General features: G+C 31.0%; 1 protein-coding gene across 5 annotated transcripts; it reads left to right on the top strand.

The window, feature by feature from the left end:
- Positions 1-223: 223 nt before the first annotated feature.
- On the top strand, positions 224-14,707 carry LOC111880218 (agamous-like MADS-box protein AGL27). Of its 5 annotated transcripts, none has more exons than XM_042900854.2 (7): positions 225-597; positions 13,217-13,286; positions 13,402-13,460; positions 13,578-13,671; positions 13,752-13,793; positions 13,942-14,002; positions 14,389-14,707. In XM_042900854.2, the coding sequence occupies exons 1-7, from the start codon at positions 401-403 to the stop codon at positions 14,409-14,411; spliced, it is 546 nt and encodes a 181-aa protein (XP_042756788.1). In that variant the 5' UTR covers positions 225-400; the 3' UTR covers positions 14,412-14,707. The 5 variants fall into 5 exon arrangements, with proteins under 5 accessions (XP_042756786.1, XP_042756788.1, XP_042756787.1 ...); XM_023876634.3 differs by having other exon boundaries at positions 226-597; positions 13,752-13,835; XM_042900852.2 differs by lacking the exon at positions 14,389-14,707 and having other exon boundaries at positions 224-597; positions 13,238-13,286; positions 13,752-13,835; positions 13,942-14,333.
- Positions 14,708-18,037: the final 3,330 nt, after the last annotated feature.

Below are 18,037 nucleotides of genomic sequence, written 5' to 3'. Positions count from 1 at the left end.
GTAGAGGTAGCCAACGATTTTTCTCTTAAACCCTAAAAATATATGTAACAATATTACTGGTTCACTTCATAAAAATTGATAAAAATAACATCATTAAAAAACATGACATGACATAATACAAATCTTGAATAAGAGAGAAGTCTATTTTTTCGTTGCCGACATTAAACGACAAAGACTTTTAGGGAAATAATTATATAAATAACAAGGAGTAGTACGGACTAAGGTCATCTTTCACAAGGTGCATTCGTTTCAATCGCTTACAATAGTTTGGACAGGATTATACATCTATATAATAGAGAGATAGAAATAGTATTTTAGACTTTTAGTGAGAGACGCCGGTGATCAGAAGTTAGAACTTAGGGTTAGAAGATTGATTCATCCATCGGCCGGGAGAGAGAAAATGGGGCGGAGGAAACTCGAAATTAAGCGGATCCAAGATAAGAGTAGCAGGTTAGTGACATTTTCAAAGCGGAGAACAGGATTATTTAAGAAAGCACGACACCTGTCCGTGATCTGTGATGTTGATGTCGCCGCTTTTGTAATCTCCGATAGCGGCAAGCTCTATGAGTTCTGCAGCGGTGGCTATAATAGTAACAGGTGCATTTCGTTGTTTTGTACATTATCCAACATGATTTTCTTGATTTTCTTTCCCAAAAACTGTTCGTATATATGTGTTCTTATTGTATCTTTCTCTATATATGTTGTTCTAATTTAGATATAAATATGGGATCTCTGAACTTCATGATGGCATTTCTAGGGTTTTCACAGCTGATTTTTTTGTCTGACTAACGATATGTTTAACGCCATACTCTTATAATTAGAAATGCATGTACATCTTATGGTCCATTTTATTCATCCGACTATCCAAGTAGTAATTAAGCACCTATTCTTGGTGGCATGTGGAGATTCAAAGCCACTTGTAGTGACTGTTTCCATTTTTGCCATGATAGTACAACATATATATATGTCCTTTTAGGTTTTACTGTACTAACTATTTGTTACTTTGGTTCAATGGTTTTGAGCATGTTGTTAGTAGGAAGCTCAGGTGTAGATAGTGGTTAGATGTACATTGATTAGAAACACTCTACTCCAATTGATTAATGATAAAATATATATAAATCATGTTATTTATAATGGTTAATGTTGAAAAAAAAACCAACTTCACTATCTAAAAGATCCACTACAAATTCTCTTTAACTATTAAAGTCTATCAAGTATCAACCTATATTTTAGATTTATTTTAAATGAAAAATGATAAATAGTTAATAGTATTCAAGGTGGTTGTCGATACTAACAAAATCTAATCAAGTGATTACAAAAGAACTTGTGACAACAGTAAAAAAGGACCGAATTCACAATGTCTGACTCATAATCAATTCTATACATTTAATTTGTAAAAATCAACTACAAGCTAGAAAAGGAGGGGGATGAGTTTGTAAACTATCATCAATTTTAAACATAATAATATTCATAAAACCATAAAACGAAAAACTAAAGGGATAACACCTAATAGAAAGAAACTATATATTATAGATTAATATTCACAAAACCATAAAATAAAAAACTATAGGGATAAAACCTTATAGAAAGAAACAACATATTATTGAGTTAAATTGCAATTTCAGTTAACTCATTGATAACCATACATTGTGGTGCAAATGGTTTAATGTGTTTTGATTTGATTGTGATCATTTAGGAACTCAAGAAACCAAGATTCTTCCTAGACATAGGGAAATCGAATAGGCTCTTAATTTCCTCCCTCATGGCAATATTTTTAAACCAAACATCAAATTATATATTAACATTAAGAACTAAACATCATCAAATCCAAAACATAATTTTACAAGCTCAAAATCACTATTTTGGATTGTATCATCTAAATAGGTTAATCAAATATTTCACTCAAAGCAATTGTCACCATCACTAGTTCCTAATCAATTAAGTAATTATCATAAATCACTTGACAATAATTATCCTTTTCTTCAAACTTGAAGCTTGATTAAATATATATAAAAAATTTAGCATTCAAGCAATGATTTTATTCATAAAAATTAATAAAAACAAACACAAATCATTCCTAATTAACTAATAGTACCACTAGTTACACCCATTATTGGAAATAAAACTTTACTTACTCATCTTAAACTAATAATATAGGTTACACTAATTAATCAAAGGAGGAAAATGATTGAAAATCTAACAAAGGCGTTTTAAAAAATCCCCCTCAAAAGTTGCATGTGGCTTATGACAACCCCCCCCCCCCCCCCCCCCTTTCCCCCTCCCCTCACAAAATGAAAAAAAAATCCCTCAGTTGTTAAGTTGATTTCCTTATAAATTATTGAGTACCTCATAAGGGTGTGTATTTTTCGTTCCATATTTTGGCTATGAAGGGAATGGTTTGTGCCAAATTAGCATAATGTTTTCCAACTTGCTTGTTTAAGCACTTTTACTCCTTGCTTAGGGGCAGACTGAGCGTTAGGAGATTATGCAAATTTTTTACTACTTTCCAATTTTGATCTTTTCATGGACTTCTTTGTGAAACATTGTTCAACTTTGGGGTGTTGCATCCCAATACAAAGTGGTAAATTTGGGTTTTTACATTACATAAAGACCACTAAAAAAATCACATGTAAGTCTAATATGCTCTTTATAAGTAGATAGTTGTCTCAATTTCTTAGGCTTTAGACAGTTGTTTGTATGATGTCGAATTTAACAGTAATTGTAACAGGCTCTCTTCCGAAGACAATTACTCCTCATATGGGCAAGATGACCATATTTATTGCAAATGTTCTATCATACATTCTCTAGCATGATTCTTATTACATTTGGAACAATTTGGTTTGTCAAGTGTACTTATGCCTTCATTTAATGGATTCTTAAATGTTTGACTATAGTTCCTCCTTTCAAACTTTCTTTTCTCATTTAGATGATGATTGACTGGCACATAACCATCCTTCTAAACAAAGATTGCTAATTACATCACTTCTTGAGAGGTTTTGGTCAAGACATAATGACAAACTTTCGTAAATCATTTCTTAAACCTTGTAGAAAAAGACTACATTACAAGTTTATGTAACTACCTTATCTATGAATACAATGGCATTGGTGTTGCTTGTATGATACCATAACTAAACTGAATAGTTTTACATCAATGGAGGGCATTTAGTTGCATCCATGAGTATGAAAATTCTCAAGATCATGTTTTGTTGCATTTTTTGTGATCGCTCTATGTTTGTAGGGACGAGCAAAATATTCTAAAGAATCGAATCGGAACCAAATATGAAAAATGGTGTGGTTCTCGGGTCCTATTTGTCATAAAGATTCTTTTTCAGTCCCACATTTCTCGATTTTTTCATGTTTGGAACCGGAAATTGATTTATTAACTTTGAACAACCATAACTTGTTCATACAAACTCCGAATGAGCTGATTTTTTTCCCAATATGTACTTATATGTCCGTGATAAATTATAAGATTCTGAATCACCTTAATTGGTTAAGACTTTACCAAGTTAGAAAACGCTAAGTAAAGGCTGTTAAGGATGTTGAGGGTTGTTTCCAACTGTGTGAATAAATTTTTACCGAACATCGAATAGCCTTAACTTGTTTATACGAACTCAGAATTAGCTTTTTTTTCCAACATGTAGTTCTCTATCATGGCTACATTTTAGGTTGTTGAATTACCTTATTTGCTAGGATTGACTGAGCTACATAACCCTAAACATGGGTTTTTGGGGTTGTCTCTAGCATTTTGCAGAATAATTTTCCTAACTTTAAACAACCTTAAGTTGCTCATATGAGCTCCAAATGAGTTGATTTTTTTTTACCATCATATAGTTTTTTTACCAATGGACATTAGGATCGTGTTCCCAAAATAGAAAATTTAATGAATAAAAGTGTTATTTTTATATAATTTAATTTAATGTGGACTAAAGATTTAAATAACTATAAAAAATTATTAAATTAATTAACAAAACATAAACATAATACATAAATGATTACAAGATTAAAGAAAATAAAACTTACAAGTTGTATCCATGTATATGAGATCCTTACACACTTCTATGAAATTGAAAAACTTTTACAACTTGAAATCCATAGACAAAACTAAGGAAATTTAAAGAGAGATATGAAATTTTATGGATGTCTTCTTCAACTAAGCAATGCTCTATTTATAACCAAGAGTAAGATTTGAAAACCAGACTTCAACTTGGATTCTTTATTGGAAAATGTATTTTTGTTTTCTTTTAGCATAAGAATCATTTTTTCATTTTCTCAATTAAATTCTCTAAACAGTGACTGTAAAGATTCCACTTGATTTGTAGAGATTTCACCTCCTTTGGTTGGATTTGGAATTTTTTTAATTGATTTTGTCTTCTTTTTTTCTTTCTTCTTGCTAAATGCACCATCTTTGGAATTTGTACCTGCAACTTCATTCGTTAGTTAGTCTTCTTGTTCTTCTAAACTAAGATCGATTCCATCCATATCCTCACTATCAAAATATCATTGTGAAGACATATTATTATTATCTTCCACATAGAATTCTATAAGAATTTTCTCTTTTTTGGATTAGTTTATTTAATTCATCATGGGATATGATTGGATTTTCTCTTATTATTTTTTCCATGTAATGGACCATAACAACTTATCTTCATTTTTGGCATATGTATCTACCTCATAAGATTTTAATTTTTGATTATTATCATGCTCTGCAAGAGCATCCATGACTTGACCAATAACATATTTAGGGTTGAATTTTCCCACCATTTGACCTAATACGTTGTCTCCAAAGAGAGAATATTTGCATAATTTTTTATAATATGTAGTCTATATGTTGTTATCCATGACACCTTGTATTTTGATACAAATAAAAACACAAATTTGTTTAAAAATAAAGACATATTTTCCTTTTCTAAATCCTTTTAGGAAATTTCTTGTAGAGGACACTATCTCTCCCATGTTTATAAGAACCAATTTGGAAAATATATGTTAAGATAAGAGTCTTTAACAAACATAAAGAACAAAGTATGACTTCTTGTTGAATTATGATGACAAAAAGCATACTTATATGCTTTGATATAATCCTAATATGTAATAATACATTGGTTTTTGAAATTTTTACTTGTTATAATCCTTAATTGGTATGGGCTATAACTCATTCATTTATGGGCATGATTTTTACTATTTATGCATTTTTGGAGGCGATTGTTTCTTGGCCCCTCTAGATAATTTGTATTTTATGATGAATAATCATGAATCATGTCATTTTCAAAATCTTTTTATAACAATCTAGAGACAAGGTTTTTAACATCTTTTTCAGTAATTTCTTTTGTTGATTTCCAATCAATTCTTAATATGACTTCTTGATTTATCAACTCCTCTTGGAATTTAGATATGCATTTAATAATATAGAACATTTCTTTTTTTAGTGGTTGAATATTTTTTTGAGCATCATTCCACTTACCAGAAGTGAAAAATGTAATTTAGGTTTCTTAAAAACCTTTGTAATTGAGTTTGATGTTTAATCTCATCAAACAATTTATCTACAAAGTTAATAGATATATCAATGAAAATGTATTTTCCTTCTTCAATTTCATGACTAAGGAAACGAACTTTTGTTTGAACAAATTTTCATTTTCTTTCCCAAAATAATCAAAATATTATGTTTGGCAGGTTAGAAGAAATATTCAAATGTTTACAAGATTGATTAATATTTTTAGAAAACATCATAATATCATCAATATAAATAATCATGAAATCAGAGTAAACATGGGATATATCATTCATAATATTTTGAGATTATGAGTGAGACATTTTTTAGTCCAAATGACATAATATTTCATTCATATTGACCAAAAGCTACCACACAAGCAATCTTCTATCTTCTTCATGAATTTGGATTTGCCAATATCTTGATTTTAGATTAGAATTTTAAAGAAATAAAAGTCTCATCCAAATGACTTAAAATGTCTTGTTTATTAGGAATTTGATATCATATTCATTTAAGAATTTAATTAAGAGGTTTATAGTTTATCACTAATCTTGGGACCCCTCTTTTTTTTTTCAGAATTGTTGTTTACATAAAATATTGAACAACTCCATGAACATTTACTTTTTCTTATTAAATATTTTTCTAATAATCCTTGAATTTCTTTTTTACAATAATAAATCATATCTTTATTCTTTTGTATAGGATGAGCATTTATGAGAATATCTTTTTCATTAAAATTATTTTTATATGGTAGACAAACCACATTTTTTTCCTCTCCCAGAATGCTAAAGGAATTTCACTACAAATTTCTTCTCTCATTCTATTTTCTAATGTTTTGATTTCTTCTTTATTAGAAGGGTTTTATAAACTTGTTTGTAGGTTGCAAACATTTATTTCTTCTTTTATAAAATTTATTGATTTTCTTTAAAAAAAAAACAAGTTCCCGTTATAATTCATTTATCCTATTAATTCTAGGTTTCATAATACATTTAAATAAAAATTTCTTCCCTTGTAATTTGTAAGCATTCCATTAGAATTTATTCTTTCAATAGGTTTAATTTGGTGTAGGAATTATTTTTCTAAAATTAAATCTTGTGATAACCTATATATCATTGTAAAATCATTCTTTAAACATATTCCATCATTAAAAACAAAAGTTTTTTTTAAAAAACTTTTGTATGATAATATCATTTTTGTTTTGTTGGCTATAATGATATTATTTTTATATATAAACTTATCAAAATATTTAGTTAGGATTAGTCATTCTTTTGTACAATTTATATTAACACCACTATCACTAAATAATATTAGTTCTAGACTATATTCCTCATTTATAACTAAGTTAATTTTAATATAACATTTTTGATAATTTATCTCTTGAAGGAGGAGGTCATTGATTTCTATTTCGTAATCTATTTTGTTTTCTAAAGTCCATTTTTTAGAAGATCTCATATTAATAATTTCTTTTCTTTTTCCATCTTACTAAGTTTGGTTTTGATTCCTATAGTTCCTTCTTTTAGTATATTTATTTCATTTCTCAAATCATTAATGGTTGGATTTTTGGTAGACTGACCATGAAATTTATTTAGAACTTCATTAAAGAGTATGAAATCTTTCTATTCTTTAATTTTTAATTTGTTCTTGTTTTTCATGTTCAATAAGTCTTTTTAAAGCATCTTGTTTTTCTAAAGTTCTTCATCAATTTGTTCAACTAAATCTAGGATAAACTTTTGTTCATTATTGAGTACATTTATGCTCAAACCATTCATATCTATAATAGGCTTGTAATAATCAATCTTAATACTATATTATACACACTTAAAACTACTATCAGTACTAGTACTATTTTATGAGTTTTTTGAGATCATATCTAAACTCTCACTATCTGGATAGTTATTAAGGATTCATTATCCATGTTTTCTATTGGTTCCCATTTTCTTTTTGAAATCTTCATCAATTTGTAGTTCTTAAATCTTTTCTAATATCATTGTTTCTTTTAGACCAAAGTATTTGTATAATACATTTTTACCACAATTATTACAAACTATATCTTTAAATACTCTTTTGGATTTTCCTTTTTCAATTTTATTAGATTCTCAACCTTTGTCTCTTCTTTCTTTTATATGTTATAGTATTTTTTACATAGCTTTTTTGATTTTTTGAGGGGACTAGTCTATTTGGTATATCAAAAACAAACTGGCCACAAAATTAACATACCAAATTAACTAGTCGAACCTCCACAATTTATTTATAAAATTAACTAGTCAAACCTCCACACTTTATTCCTTACATGTTATGTGGTAGGCCCTATGTAACAAGGATTAAAAGCCTTTTACAATCTATATAGTCTATAATTACTCAATTAAATAACCTACTTCATTGTTCAATGCTTTATTGTTAAACATATTCTCAATATCATACCACTTAATTAATGATTTGCTTTGATTTTACCCATAAGCACACTAATGAACATATGACCATACCTAACTGAGTATTCAAAGGTTATGACATAAGTATAATTTTCTTAGTACATGCTTATTTCCTCTATTTGCACTTTTACAAGCTTCCATGATTTTGTTTACTATTTATTAATGAACATGTCCCATACCTGACATGGAATTCAAAGGTTATAAACCATAAGTATAATTTTCTTAGTATATGTTCATGGCCTCCTTTTATAATTTTACATGCTTCTATGATTTTATGTTTATTTTTTATTTTCGTTCTTTGTTTGCACATGGTGTTCTGATTGGTTAGCATTGATTGACTAGTGTAGCAAGAATTAGGCCGGTCACTTTCCACCCAGTTGGATTTGGGGACTTGGCAGTAAACACCGCTCACACTTAGTTTCTCAAACCAATTAGGTTGTTTTGGTGGACTTTTATTGTATATTTCATAGATTATATTAACCTATCTCTCTCTTTCTCTCTCTCTCTCTCTTACAATATATATTCTCAATCTGGCCTTAGGGATCAATTTAACAATGGTAAACAGAAAGGGCAAGATATTATCTAACTTCTTTAGCATTCATATATGATTATAATTTGAAGTGTTTTAACCTTATTTTTTCATAATAACAACACATTTTGGTAGAGTCGCAATTAAGAATGGAGATTTTATCATGGGAGCATTGAGAATCCTTGATGGAATCAATGCCAAGACGAAGACTCCAAAAGTGAGAAACAAGACTTTAATTTGTGGAATTGACCATTTAAGGTATTCTGGTTTGTTATTTTCGATAGTGATGTCACAATTTTGTGTCTCTTGGTGAAGCAAAACAGTTGGGTATCAATATCATGAAGGGGAGTTGCTTCAACAAGGGATTAAACTCAAATACATAGTTAACTACAGAGTGAAACATGATATAAGTGCCAAGATTAGAGAATGTGAAGAAATCATCACCCTATTAGCGATTCCAATAGATGGCTTCTAACTCGTACTTATGTTAGAGTTTTTCACAAAGTATGTGATTTCCAAATACCTTTTGCTAACTCTATATTTATCTTCATGGTTTTTATGCAAAAGGTTGTTAAGAACGAAATGAATATGATATACATTATACAATTCAATTTGGGCTTCGAAACAAGTCTTTTTATTTAGTGGATATAAAGGATGAGTTGGGAAAAATTAAGATAATATAAACAGTCCTAAAGAAAATTGAGCAAGTTTATGGTGAGTTTAAGGACATGAGGCATAAGGAGTTGCTTAAGAAGCTTCCACAAGACCGGAGGTGGATCGAGTTGGAACTAGATTCCAAGCCAAATTCCAAATCTTCTTCCTGTATGGCACGACCATAGTTATAGTAGTTGTAGAAACAGCTTAAAGATGATAAGGGTAAATTAACCATCCATGGACCTCTATGGTTCAACAATCTTGTTCTAACGAAATATGAATGATTCTTAATGAGTATGCATCGGTTTTCGAGTTTTGAAAAAGGTCATGGAGATACAAGTATCCTTTTAATTTTGAAATTATTTGATCAATTGGGAACAACCTAATATTTCTCTAAACCTAACTTCAGACCAAAGTACTATCAAATTTAGATTGCCGAAGAGGACAAAGAAAAAATGACATGTGTTAAAACTTAAAAGTATGTTTCTTATAAGTTCTTGGTCATTCTTTTTTGTTAAACAAATTCACTTATTCCATAATTTGCAGGACAAGTTTTTGGTGATGTACTTGGACAAAATCATTCTTTATAGTCATCTTTATACAAGCATGTTTTTCACTTGACATGAGTATTCCATGTTTATTTGGATAACGAGCTTTATCATAAATAGAAGTGCTTATGTACTTAGAAGAAAATGGAATCTTAGGACACAAGATCAATATTTATGGTAGAGGATGGGCGAATCCAAAATGAAATCTATTGGATATTGGATGGGTCCAAAAAAGGTTGAGGAACTTCGATTTTTCTTTGGCATGTGAACCATTAACATAGTTTTATCCAAGGATGCTTGAGTCAAATAGATCCTTTTATGGATATATTGACAAAAGATTATGTGTGGGAATAGGATGATAATTGTCAAGTAGCTATCCAAAGGTTGAAAGGTGTGGTAATGCGAGAACGGTGATGAGACTACTACATAAGGCTCAATCATTCAACTTACATATAGATACATCAGACTTTGGGTATGTCCTATTGCCTGAGACACTCAATTGCATCTGAAAATCGAAAGTTAAATAAGTTGGAGAGGTGTTCTAACATTCAATAAAAAGAGATGAATGTGGTTATACATTCCTTGCCGATTTAAGGCAAGATTTGCTCTGGAAAAGTTTATGATCTAAAAGTATAATATTTCCATGAGCTATTTCTAAACCCAAAAAATGTTGAGTCCAAATCAAGCTTGAAAAACGATTTTCTAGTGTAATTTCTTACTTAGTAGAGTGAAACCCCACAAAGACAAACATAGTGACAAACACACTAAGTTACAAGGTGGAGATTGCAATAGTTATGTAATCCTTATTCTTTCTACATTAACAAATTAAATAAGTATTAACACAAAATTGTTTACCTAAGAATCGAATGGAAATGGATCGAGAAAGGAAAAATTGATTTTTTTGATAAAAGGGTGACATGATGTTCACCAATGGGGATCTGTTATCCGTTCCTAAGTGGGATAACCTTAGGTGGAGCATTACAAAAGAGTTTTGATTCCAAAAGTGTTGTACTAGCAGGGATAAGACAATCATTAACATTGATCTAATACTTATTTTCGTATGGAATGATGTGGAAGTAGACGTTAACGTGTTTGGTGTAATGTAAAGACAAAGTCAAGCTACGCCAACCAAAAGGATTATTAGCATCATTACTAACACTCGTGGGTCCATGGGAAAGTGTACTTACGGAATATATCACATGATTGCGAACCTCGGAGGGACGTATCAACATCATTGTGGTCATTGATCAATTATCACACTATGCAACTTCCAGTGTAGCATCAATCAATTACATTATTGATGAGATGGCTATTGGGATATACCATAGATGATTATTATAAGTGGTCGAGATCCATGATTCTAGGGTAGGTTTAGACGAAACTGTTGAAACAACTAGGAACAGAGCTAAACTTTTTCATAAGCTTATATCCTATGGATATAGAGATGGTGAATGTTGTACTTGATATATAATAATGGAACTATATGATTGAACCAAAGGACTTGGAAAAAATTCTTGATATAGCTCATTGTCATATAATAGCAAAAAGGTGAGGCTATAGGTCAAATCCCTTTTAATATAATCATGAGACGAAAACCTTTAACTTTGAATGCATTGGCCATAACTTATGAAGGGAACGTAATGACTGCTTATAAGTGGAAAAAGGAGTGATACACAAAGCCTAGTGCACCAATGCGAAGGTCTTTTCCCGATGATAAGGATAGTTGGGGAAGTCTCATACCAACTCCAACTCCCACCTAATTTGAAGAGCCACTCGGTTTTCTATGTGAACATCTGCAATTCATATTACAAAGACTTGGAAGATTTGAATTGAGGAGTGCCTAAGTAAGCACCAACGACTGTAATGACCTCTTTCAATAGAGTGATTGGGGATATTTATTTGAACCTAACTCCAAGGAAACAAGGAAGAAGGCACGATAGAGACATCACTATGTAATGAGCCACCTATTCATATATATTTTGTAAAGTTTCTAGTGAGCTTGTAGAAGGATATTGTATGATCGTCTTTAAGAAGCAACATGCTTTAATCGTTTTCCTTTTCGTTTCCCAGAAAGTCTCAAGTATAAATAAGGCCCTCCCATTTCGTTTGTACTCACCTTTGAATTATTGTACAAGTTCTCTAAGTCATTCAAGCATTTGGCTACTTGGCTTTGTTTCGTTTATTTGGTGTTTATGACCTATAGTTGGCTGAGTTAAGGGGACTAACTATGCATGGGGAGTTTGAACAAGTCCATCAATGGTGCTTGAACATCATCATTCCCCCCCCCCCCCCCCCCCCTTCTCACACACATATACACACACACACTATTTACATGCATAACTTTTATTAGTAAAGGTCAAGGGTGGTTGTTCATCCTTTACGCTTGGAGCTTTATATGTTATGCACCACAATTTGGTTTTGGGCTAATTTTTTATTGGGAGAATTTCATATACGCACTTCTTAAACATCAAAATATCATATTTGCCTAACATAATTTTTTAATATTATATTAACACTTTATAAAAACCTTCAAAATATTATATTTGCCCAAATCTTTTTTTACAACGTTTTTAATAGTTAATAATTATTTTTTATATTTTAGAATTATTATAATAATTAAAACCCATAAATGTATTATCCCTACGTCAATAATAATGAAACATTACTTTTAAATTGTTGAGATCTCGCTCTCTTGACAAACAAAACGCTTCATCTTCAGACCTCCCATGGAATGTATGCATTGATTGTTTAGTTTTTGTTGTTGGCGAATATTGTCATGTTGTAGATAAATGATATTTTAGAAATTACCATTGATATTTTCATGTTGAAGAAGAGCATATATAATAGTTTGATATATATATATATATATATATATATATATATATATATATATATATATATATATATATATATATATATATATATATATATATATGGTTAAGAAAAACATATACAATACTTTAAAATTTTATGAAGGGTAAACATGATATTTAATTTTGAAGTTAGGAAAATATGATATTTTGATGTTTAATAAGACAATATATAGAAATCTCCCTATTTTATTACGAGAGTGTGTTAGTCATAGGCAGATCTAGTATATATCCCGGGATACCCCTCAAAAAATTTTAATAGTGTAATTTTTTCCGGAAATTTTTTTCTTATTGTGTATCATGCGATTTTTTTTTTTCGTTTTGGATACCTCTTTACTTGTCGGGGATACTCCTTTACTTTGATTCTGGATCCGCCACTAGTTACTTACTTGAATGCTTCTGTAGCTGAAGGTTGCAATCTAATCTTTGGATCTGGATTTTATCTAACTGGCTATGGTTCATTGTAGGGCTTATTATTCCTTGGCATAAAAAATCTGAATAATTTAGTTGTTCCAATATTTTCAGGGCTAAGCCCACAGAAAGCTAATCAAGGGCCTTTGTCCTTTGATTCCCTTTATAATGCAATCCATTCTAATCAAATAGTAAATTATGCAACACAACCAAATATGGTTACCTTTTTTAAGGTTACAAGTAATCATTAGACTTAAATGTTATCTATCTAACCAGCTATTGTTCAGTGTGGAGCTTATCCTTTCCAGGTATCAGGCAGAAGAGAGAACCACCCAAGAAGGAGCTTTTGAAGATATGGTAAGTAATGACTATTTGAGCAACTGGTAGTAGCTCTCTACTATTTGTGATCTATAATTGTCTATTCATATCTTGATCTCCCCATATGACATTAAATTTGCAAGATATCTTGTAGGCATTTAACAAGTCCACAAGATTCCGAACATGCAAAGAGCTTCTAAAGTCAGTGAGAAGGTATATCATGGAAGCACTATTCTATATATGTCTGTATATGATGTATGGTGAATCAAGTAGTAATATAGGGATCATTAAGTAGTTTTAAAATTCAAAGATAATCCCAGAGCTTGACAGGGTTGACGAACAACCAAATGAGGTCTCTGTGAGTGACATGACAAAGTTAGAGGAGGAACTTCATGCTGCTCTTTTGCATACAAGATCTAAAAAGGTGATTCATCGTCTAACTAACTGATTCTGCTCTCTCATTGAGTCTGTAAATTGACAATAATTATAATATTGTTTGCACAGACTCAATTGATGGTGGAGCGTATGTCGACCTTTCATGAACAGGTAAGGAAATTAACTGAGGAAAAGGAAGAACTGAAACAGCAGGTAAATATATATACATATCTTTTTAACATGAAAACTGCAATTGTTTCACCTCAATCTTGTTGTGGAGTTGCCATGGAAGAATTATTGATGAGATGTTGACTTACAGTTACAGGTGGCATCAGCAAAGAAGAACCAGAAAGATGATGTTGATGACGATGGTGGTGAAGGTCTTGACCACTCTGCAAATAGCCATAGTTATTACCAGACCAATCTATATCCACCACAACCACTTTTAACACTCCCTCTCTTCAAGGAGTAGATGATGTTATGTTATATTAATCAACTAATTCAAGGAATATATAGATCGATGATGTCTTTAGAAAGCCACGTGATAATAAAATATAAAATAACAAATTAAGCCTCTACTTCCAATTTCTATGCATGCCTTGGTTTGGTTGGTCCCCATTATAAAAGTTGTATGAGAGAGCTAGCTAGTATTATGTTTAATGATGTGTAGAAGATGCAAGTTCCACATTATAAATATGATGATTTTCTTCGTATTGGGTGTTTATTATACCAAAATACTAATTTATTTGTGGTTTAAATATATAAGGCCGGTGTCATGGAGATGATTAGAAGGAGTGTGGTCATGATGGTCAACTAGCATGGGAGAGCTTCACCTGGAAGAAAGGTTTATTTTGAGTAGTTTCATGTATCCTTTACTGGAGAGGAATTTATAAAGTGTAGCCACTTTTTTAATCATTTTCCATAAGATAGATAAAGATTGAGTTTTTTCAGAAAACTAGCCATAAAAACTACATATGTGGTTTTGTCGAGCCATCTACAACTTCAAATTTTCCATTAAAAAAAATAAAAATAAATAAAAAATCGGATGGTCATTTCGTCCATACACGAAATCGTGTATGGCATAAGTGCATTTGTTTTTTTTTTCTTTTATTTCACATGTGATTACATCATTTTTTTTGTTTATTGTTTGTAATATCATATTTGAACAGATTTGGTATCAGATTGGAAGCTTATTTACTTGGTATGCATTTTTTTTTTCTCTAAATTTTTTAATGTAGTCTACATCATCAGGGATATCATATAAGGGCGCCTACAAAAAGCATAGAAAAGTAAAAAAAACCGAAACAATAAAAAAATTAAGATGAAAGAAACAACAAATGGTATGGCTTTCGCTTTTCTTTTCGAGTTCCCGGAAAAAAACGAACAAGAAAGATATACAAAGATATACATAAGATAATTACAACATTGTTAATCAGAACCTCATATTTGAATGTGAAAAATGAGGTAAATGTGTTTAGAGTTTAAATATACTGGGTTAATGGGCTAGGTCATGATTATGCAGCCCATTCAAAGCAAAATGCATGCATGTTTGCCTGGTTTCATAACTATTTTTGGTTAAGTCATTAAAAAGCTTGACTATTTTTTTTTTTTTTTTTTAAATTTCATTTTATTAAATATTTAATTGACATTTAATATGTTAAAATCTGATTATAGATATTATATTATAACACTTGTGATTTTTAACCTTTTGCAAAAAATAAATAAATAAATAAGCAGCTTTGTATATAATTGTAAATCTACCTCAAACAACTTTAAGACGTTTTTTGTTCTTAATTACTTTCAAAATAGGTTTTTCGCTTAGAGTAGCGACCATGGAGATGGTTTTATTATCTTCTATGAATATGTACAAACGTCTTTTTTTCCGTTAATGATCCGGTGTTAATTACCCCCTCCTAGCCACACCTGATTAAAGTATGGCTTTCGGGATTAAATTGTGGGACCTCCTATATAAAAATCCACTATATGTAATAACCTGAAACTTAGAGAAAGTCACATATTGACCATAGAGCAAAATGGCCAATAATGAGAATTAGATGAGATCATGAAGTTGTGACCAATGTTTTAAAACCTGGGTTGACCCGATCCGTTGGACCATGACCCGGAGTAGAAGACGGGTAATTGAGAATGTTTTGTTTTGTAAAAATACGGACCGGATCAAACCGGTCGAGTTTCCCCTAAACCGCGGTTGAATCGTTTATGTCAAACTGTTAAAATCGGATTGACCCGCTTTAATAGGGTTTGGATACAAGTAGCGAACGCCAAAACAACGAGCCGTTTGCGGCTTCTTCGGTTCTTCCTACTCCAAATCAACGAAGATGCAAAACAACGAAGGTGAGTTTTTCTTCTCCTGTTCTCCGATCACTTAATGTGATGATGCTTTCTTCTCGACTTCTCCTATCGACTGTGAAGTTCGTTTCATCTTTTCCTTTTCCGATTTCATCTTTTGAAACATGTTTTTGATTTCATGGTTTTGAAGCCTGTTTTCTTTTCTTTTCCTATCGACTGTGAAATTTGTTTCATCATGGTTTGAAACCTGTTGCAAAACAACCATTGACACCTGTTTTTTATTTGAAACAGGTGAAATCTGAAATCAATTTTGAAATCTTTTCTTTTGAAACGGGTGACGGTTTTGGTTAGTTTACTGATTATTTATTGTTAATCTATTTAAAGGTTTTGATTGTGTAGATTATGTAATTAGGATCCAATTGACATATGTTTATTGATTATAACATTGTTTTTCAAAGCAGTTAAATATGGAATCAAGGGAAGAAGAACCATTACAAACACAATCTCAATCTCAATCCCATTCTTGGGTTCAATCAAATGTACAAACAAGGACGGATATAGCGTGGGAACATGTAACTCAAGTCGTTGATGAGAAGGGGAAAATGCATGGATATATGTAATTTTTGTCAAAAAAATAATTTACGAGGGAATGCGTCGGGCAAGGAGAGAGGTTAAGGAATTGTTTAAAAAGCAGAAGGAATTATACAGGCCTTACACTAACATAATTGATAGTCGTTGGGATAGGATGTTAATAAAAAATATTTATTGTGCAACTTATTGGTTGAATCTCGTTTTTCAATATGATCATGCAAATCTTTGTAAGAAGAATGAGGTGTTTCAAGACGTTCTTGAAATGGTTGAAAAGACTTTTAAAGGTGATGATGTTTTAAATATTACATTGAATTGAATTTAGGTAGGTTTCGTGATGCTCATGGTACCTTTGGTAGATCTAGTGTCGTTGCTTCTCGTAATCTTACTCGTCCAGGTATGATTTAAATTTAATGTGTTGTTATTATATATAAAATATTGTATTTTTCTAATATATTTTTTTGCTAACCATATCTTTTGTAGATGAGTGGTGGAAGTTATCTGGCAGAGATATTCGGGTTTTGCAAAAGTTTGCTATCACAATATTAAGTCAAACCGCATTTTCTTCCGGTTGCGAACATAATTGGAGTGTATTGAAAGGATTCACACGAAACAGAGGAATAGGTTGGAACATCAAAGGGTAAATGATCTTGTATTTGTTTATTACAACTTGTGTTTACAAAATAGGTATGGTATCTTGCTAAGATATACTATGCTATAAAATGACCAAGTTATATTTGAGATTTTTGTGAATGTTTTTATAGACTGAAGATTGATATGAGGTCTTACGATCCTATTGACTATGAAAATATTGACAAGACAGAATTTTGGGTGGTTGAAGAAGAGCGGGAAGGAGAACTTAATTATGATGATTTGGAAAATATGCTTGATGAGCAAGAGCATGAACACCAAATTATTGGTTTTATATGTCTATGCATTATGCAAGAAAAGTAGAAATATATGTAAATAGAAAAAGACCATAAATCGGTTAACCCAACAGTTCAACCGGTTGACCCGTGAACCAGTCATCACACCAAGTCAACTAAAATCCCGAGTTTTAAAACATTGGTTGTGACTTCATGAAAATGGATAATAAGAGTTTAATTCATTAATATGAGAGTAGATGAGTAATTTCAAGAGAAAGAATGTATGAAAATATGCATTTTTGGTCAAAAGGGTAAAATGAGAATTTTATATTTTTTAGGCTAACTTTGTGACTTAATAGATTAAGACCCGTATGAAGTCAGTGAGATATGAGTTAACAGAAGTGTAGAATATGTTTCCACCTTCGTGTGGGAATAAATAACATCAAAAACAGATAAGAAACGAAGAAGTTATGAATGTTAGAAATTGGGACAAAATTGTCCCAAAGCTGGTATAGAATCAGCCTAAAGGGCTATTCTCAAGCAGTCACTGCGGCGCGATGAATCTGAGGAAGATAGACAATCAAGAGGCTATTAAAGGTGTTTGAGGCTTGGATTAGAGATGAAAAGCTCATGAGGTAATCATCTTCTCCATTT

The sequence above is a fragment of the Lactuca sativa genome, chromosome 4 (assembly GCF_002870075.4).
Source record: "Lactuca sativa cultivar Salinas chromosome 4, Lsat_Salinas_v11, whole genome shotgun sequence".
NCBI lineage: Eukaryota > Viridiplantae > Streptophyta > Magnoliopsida > Asterales > Asteraceae > Lactuca > Lactuca sativa.
This window is presented reverse-complemented; position numbering and strand designations above follow the sequence as displayed.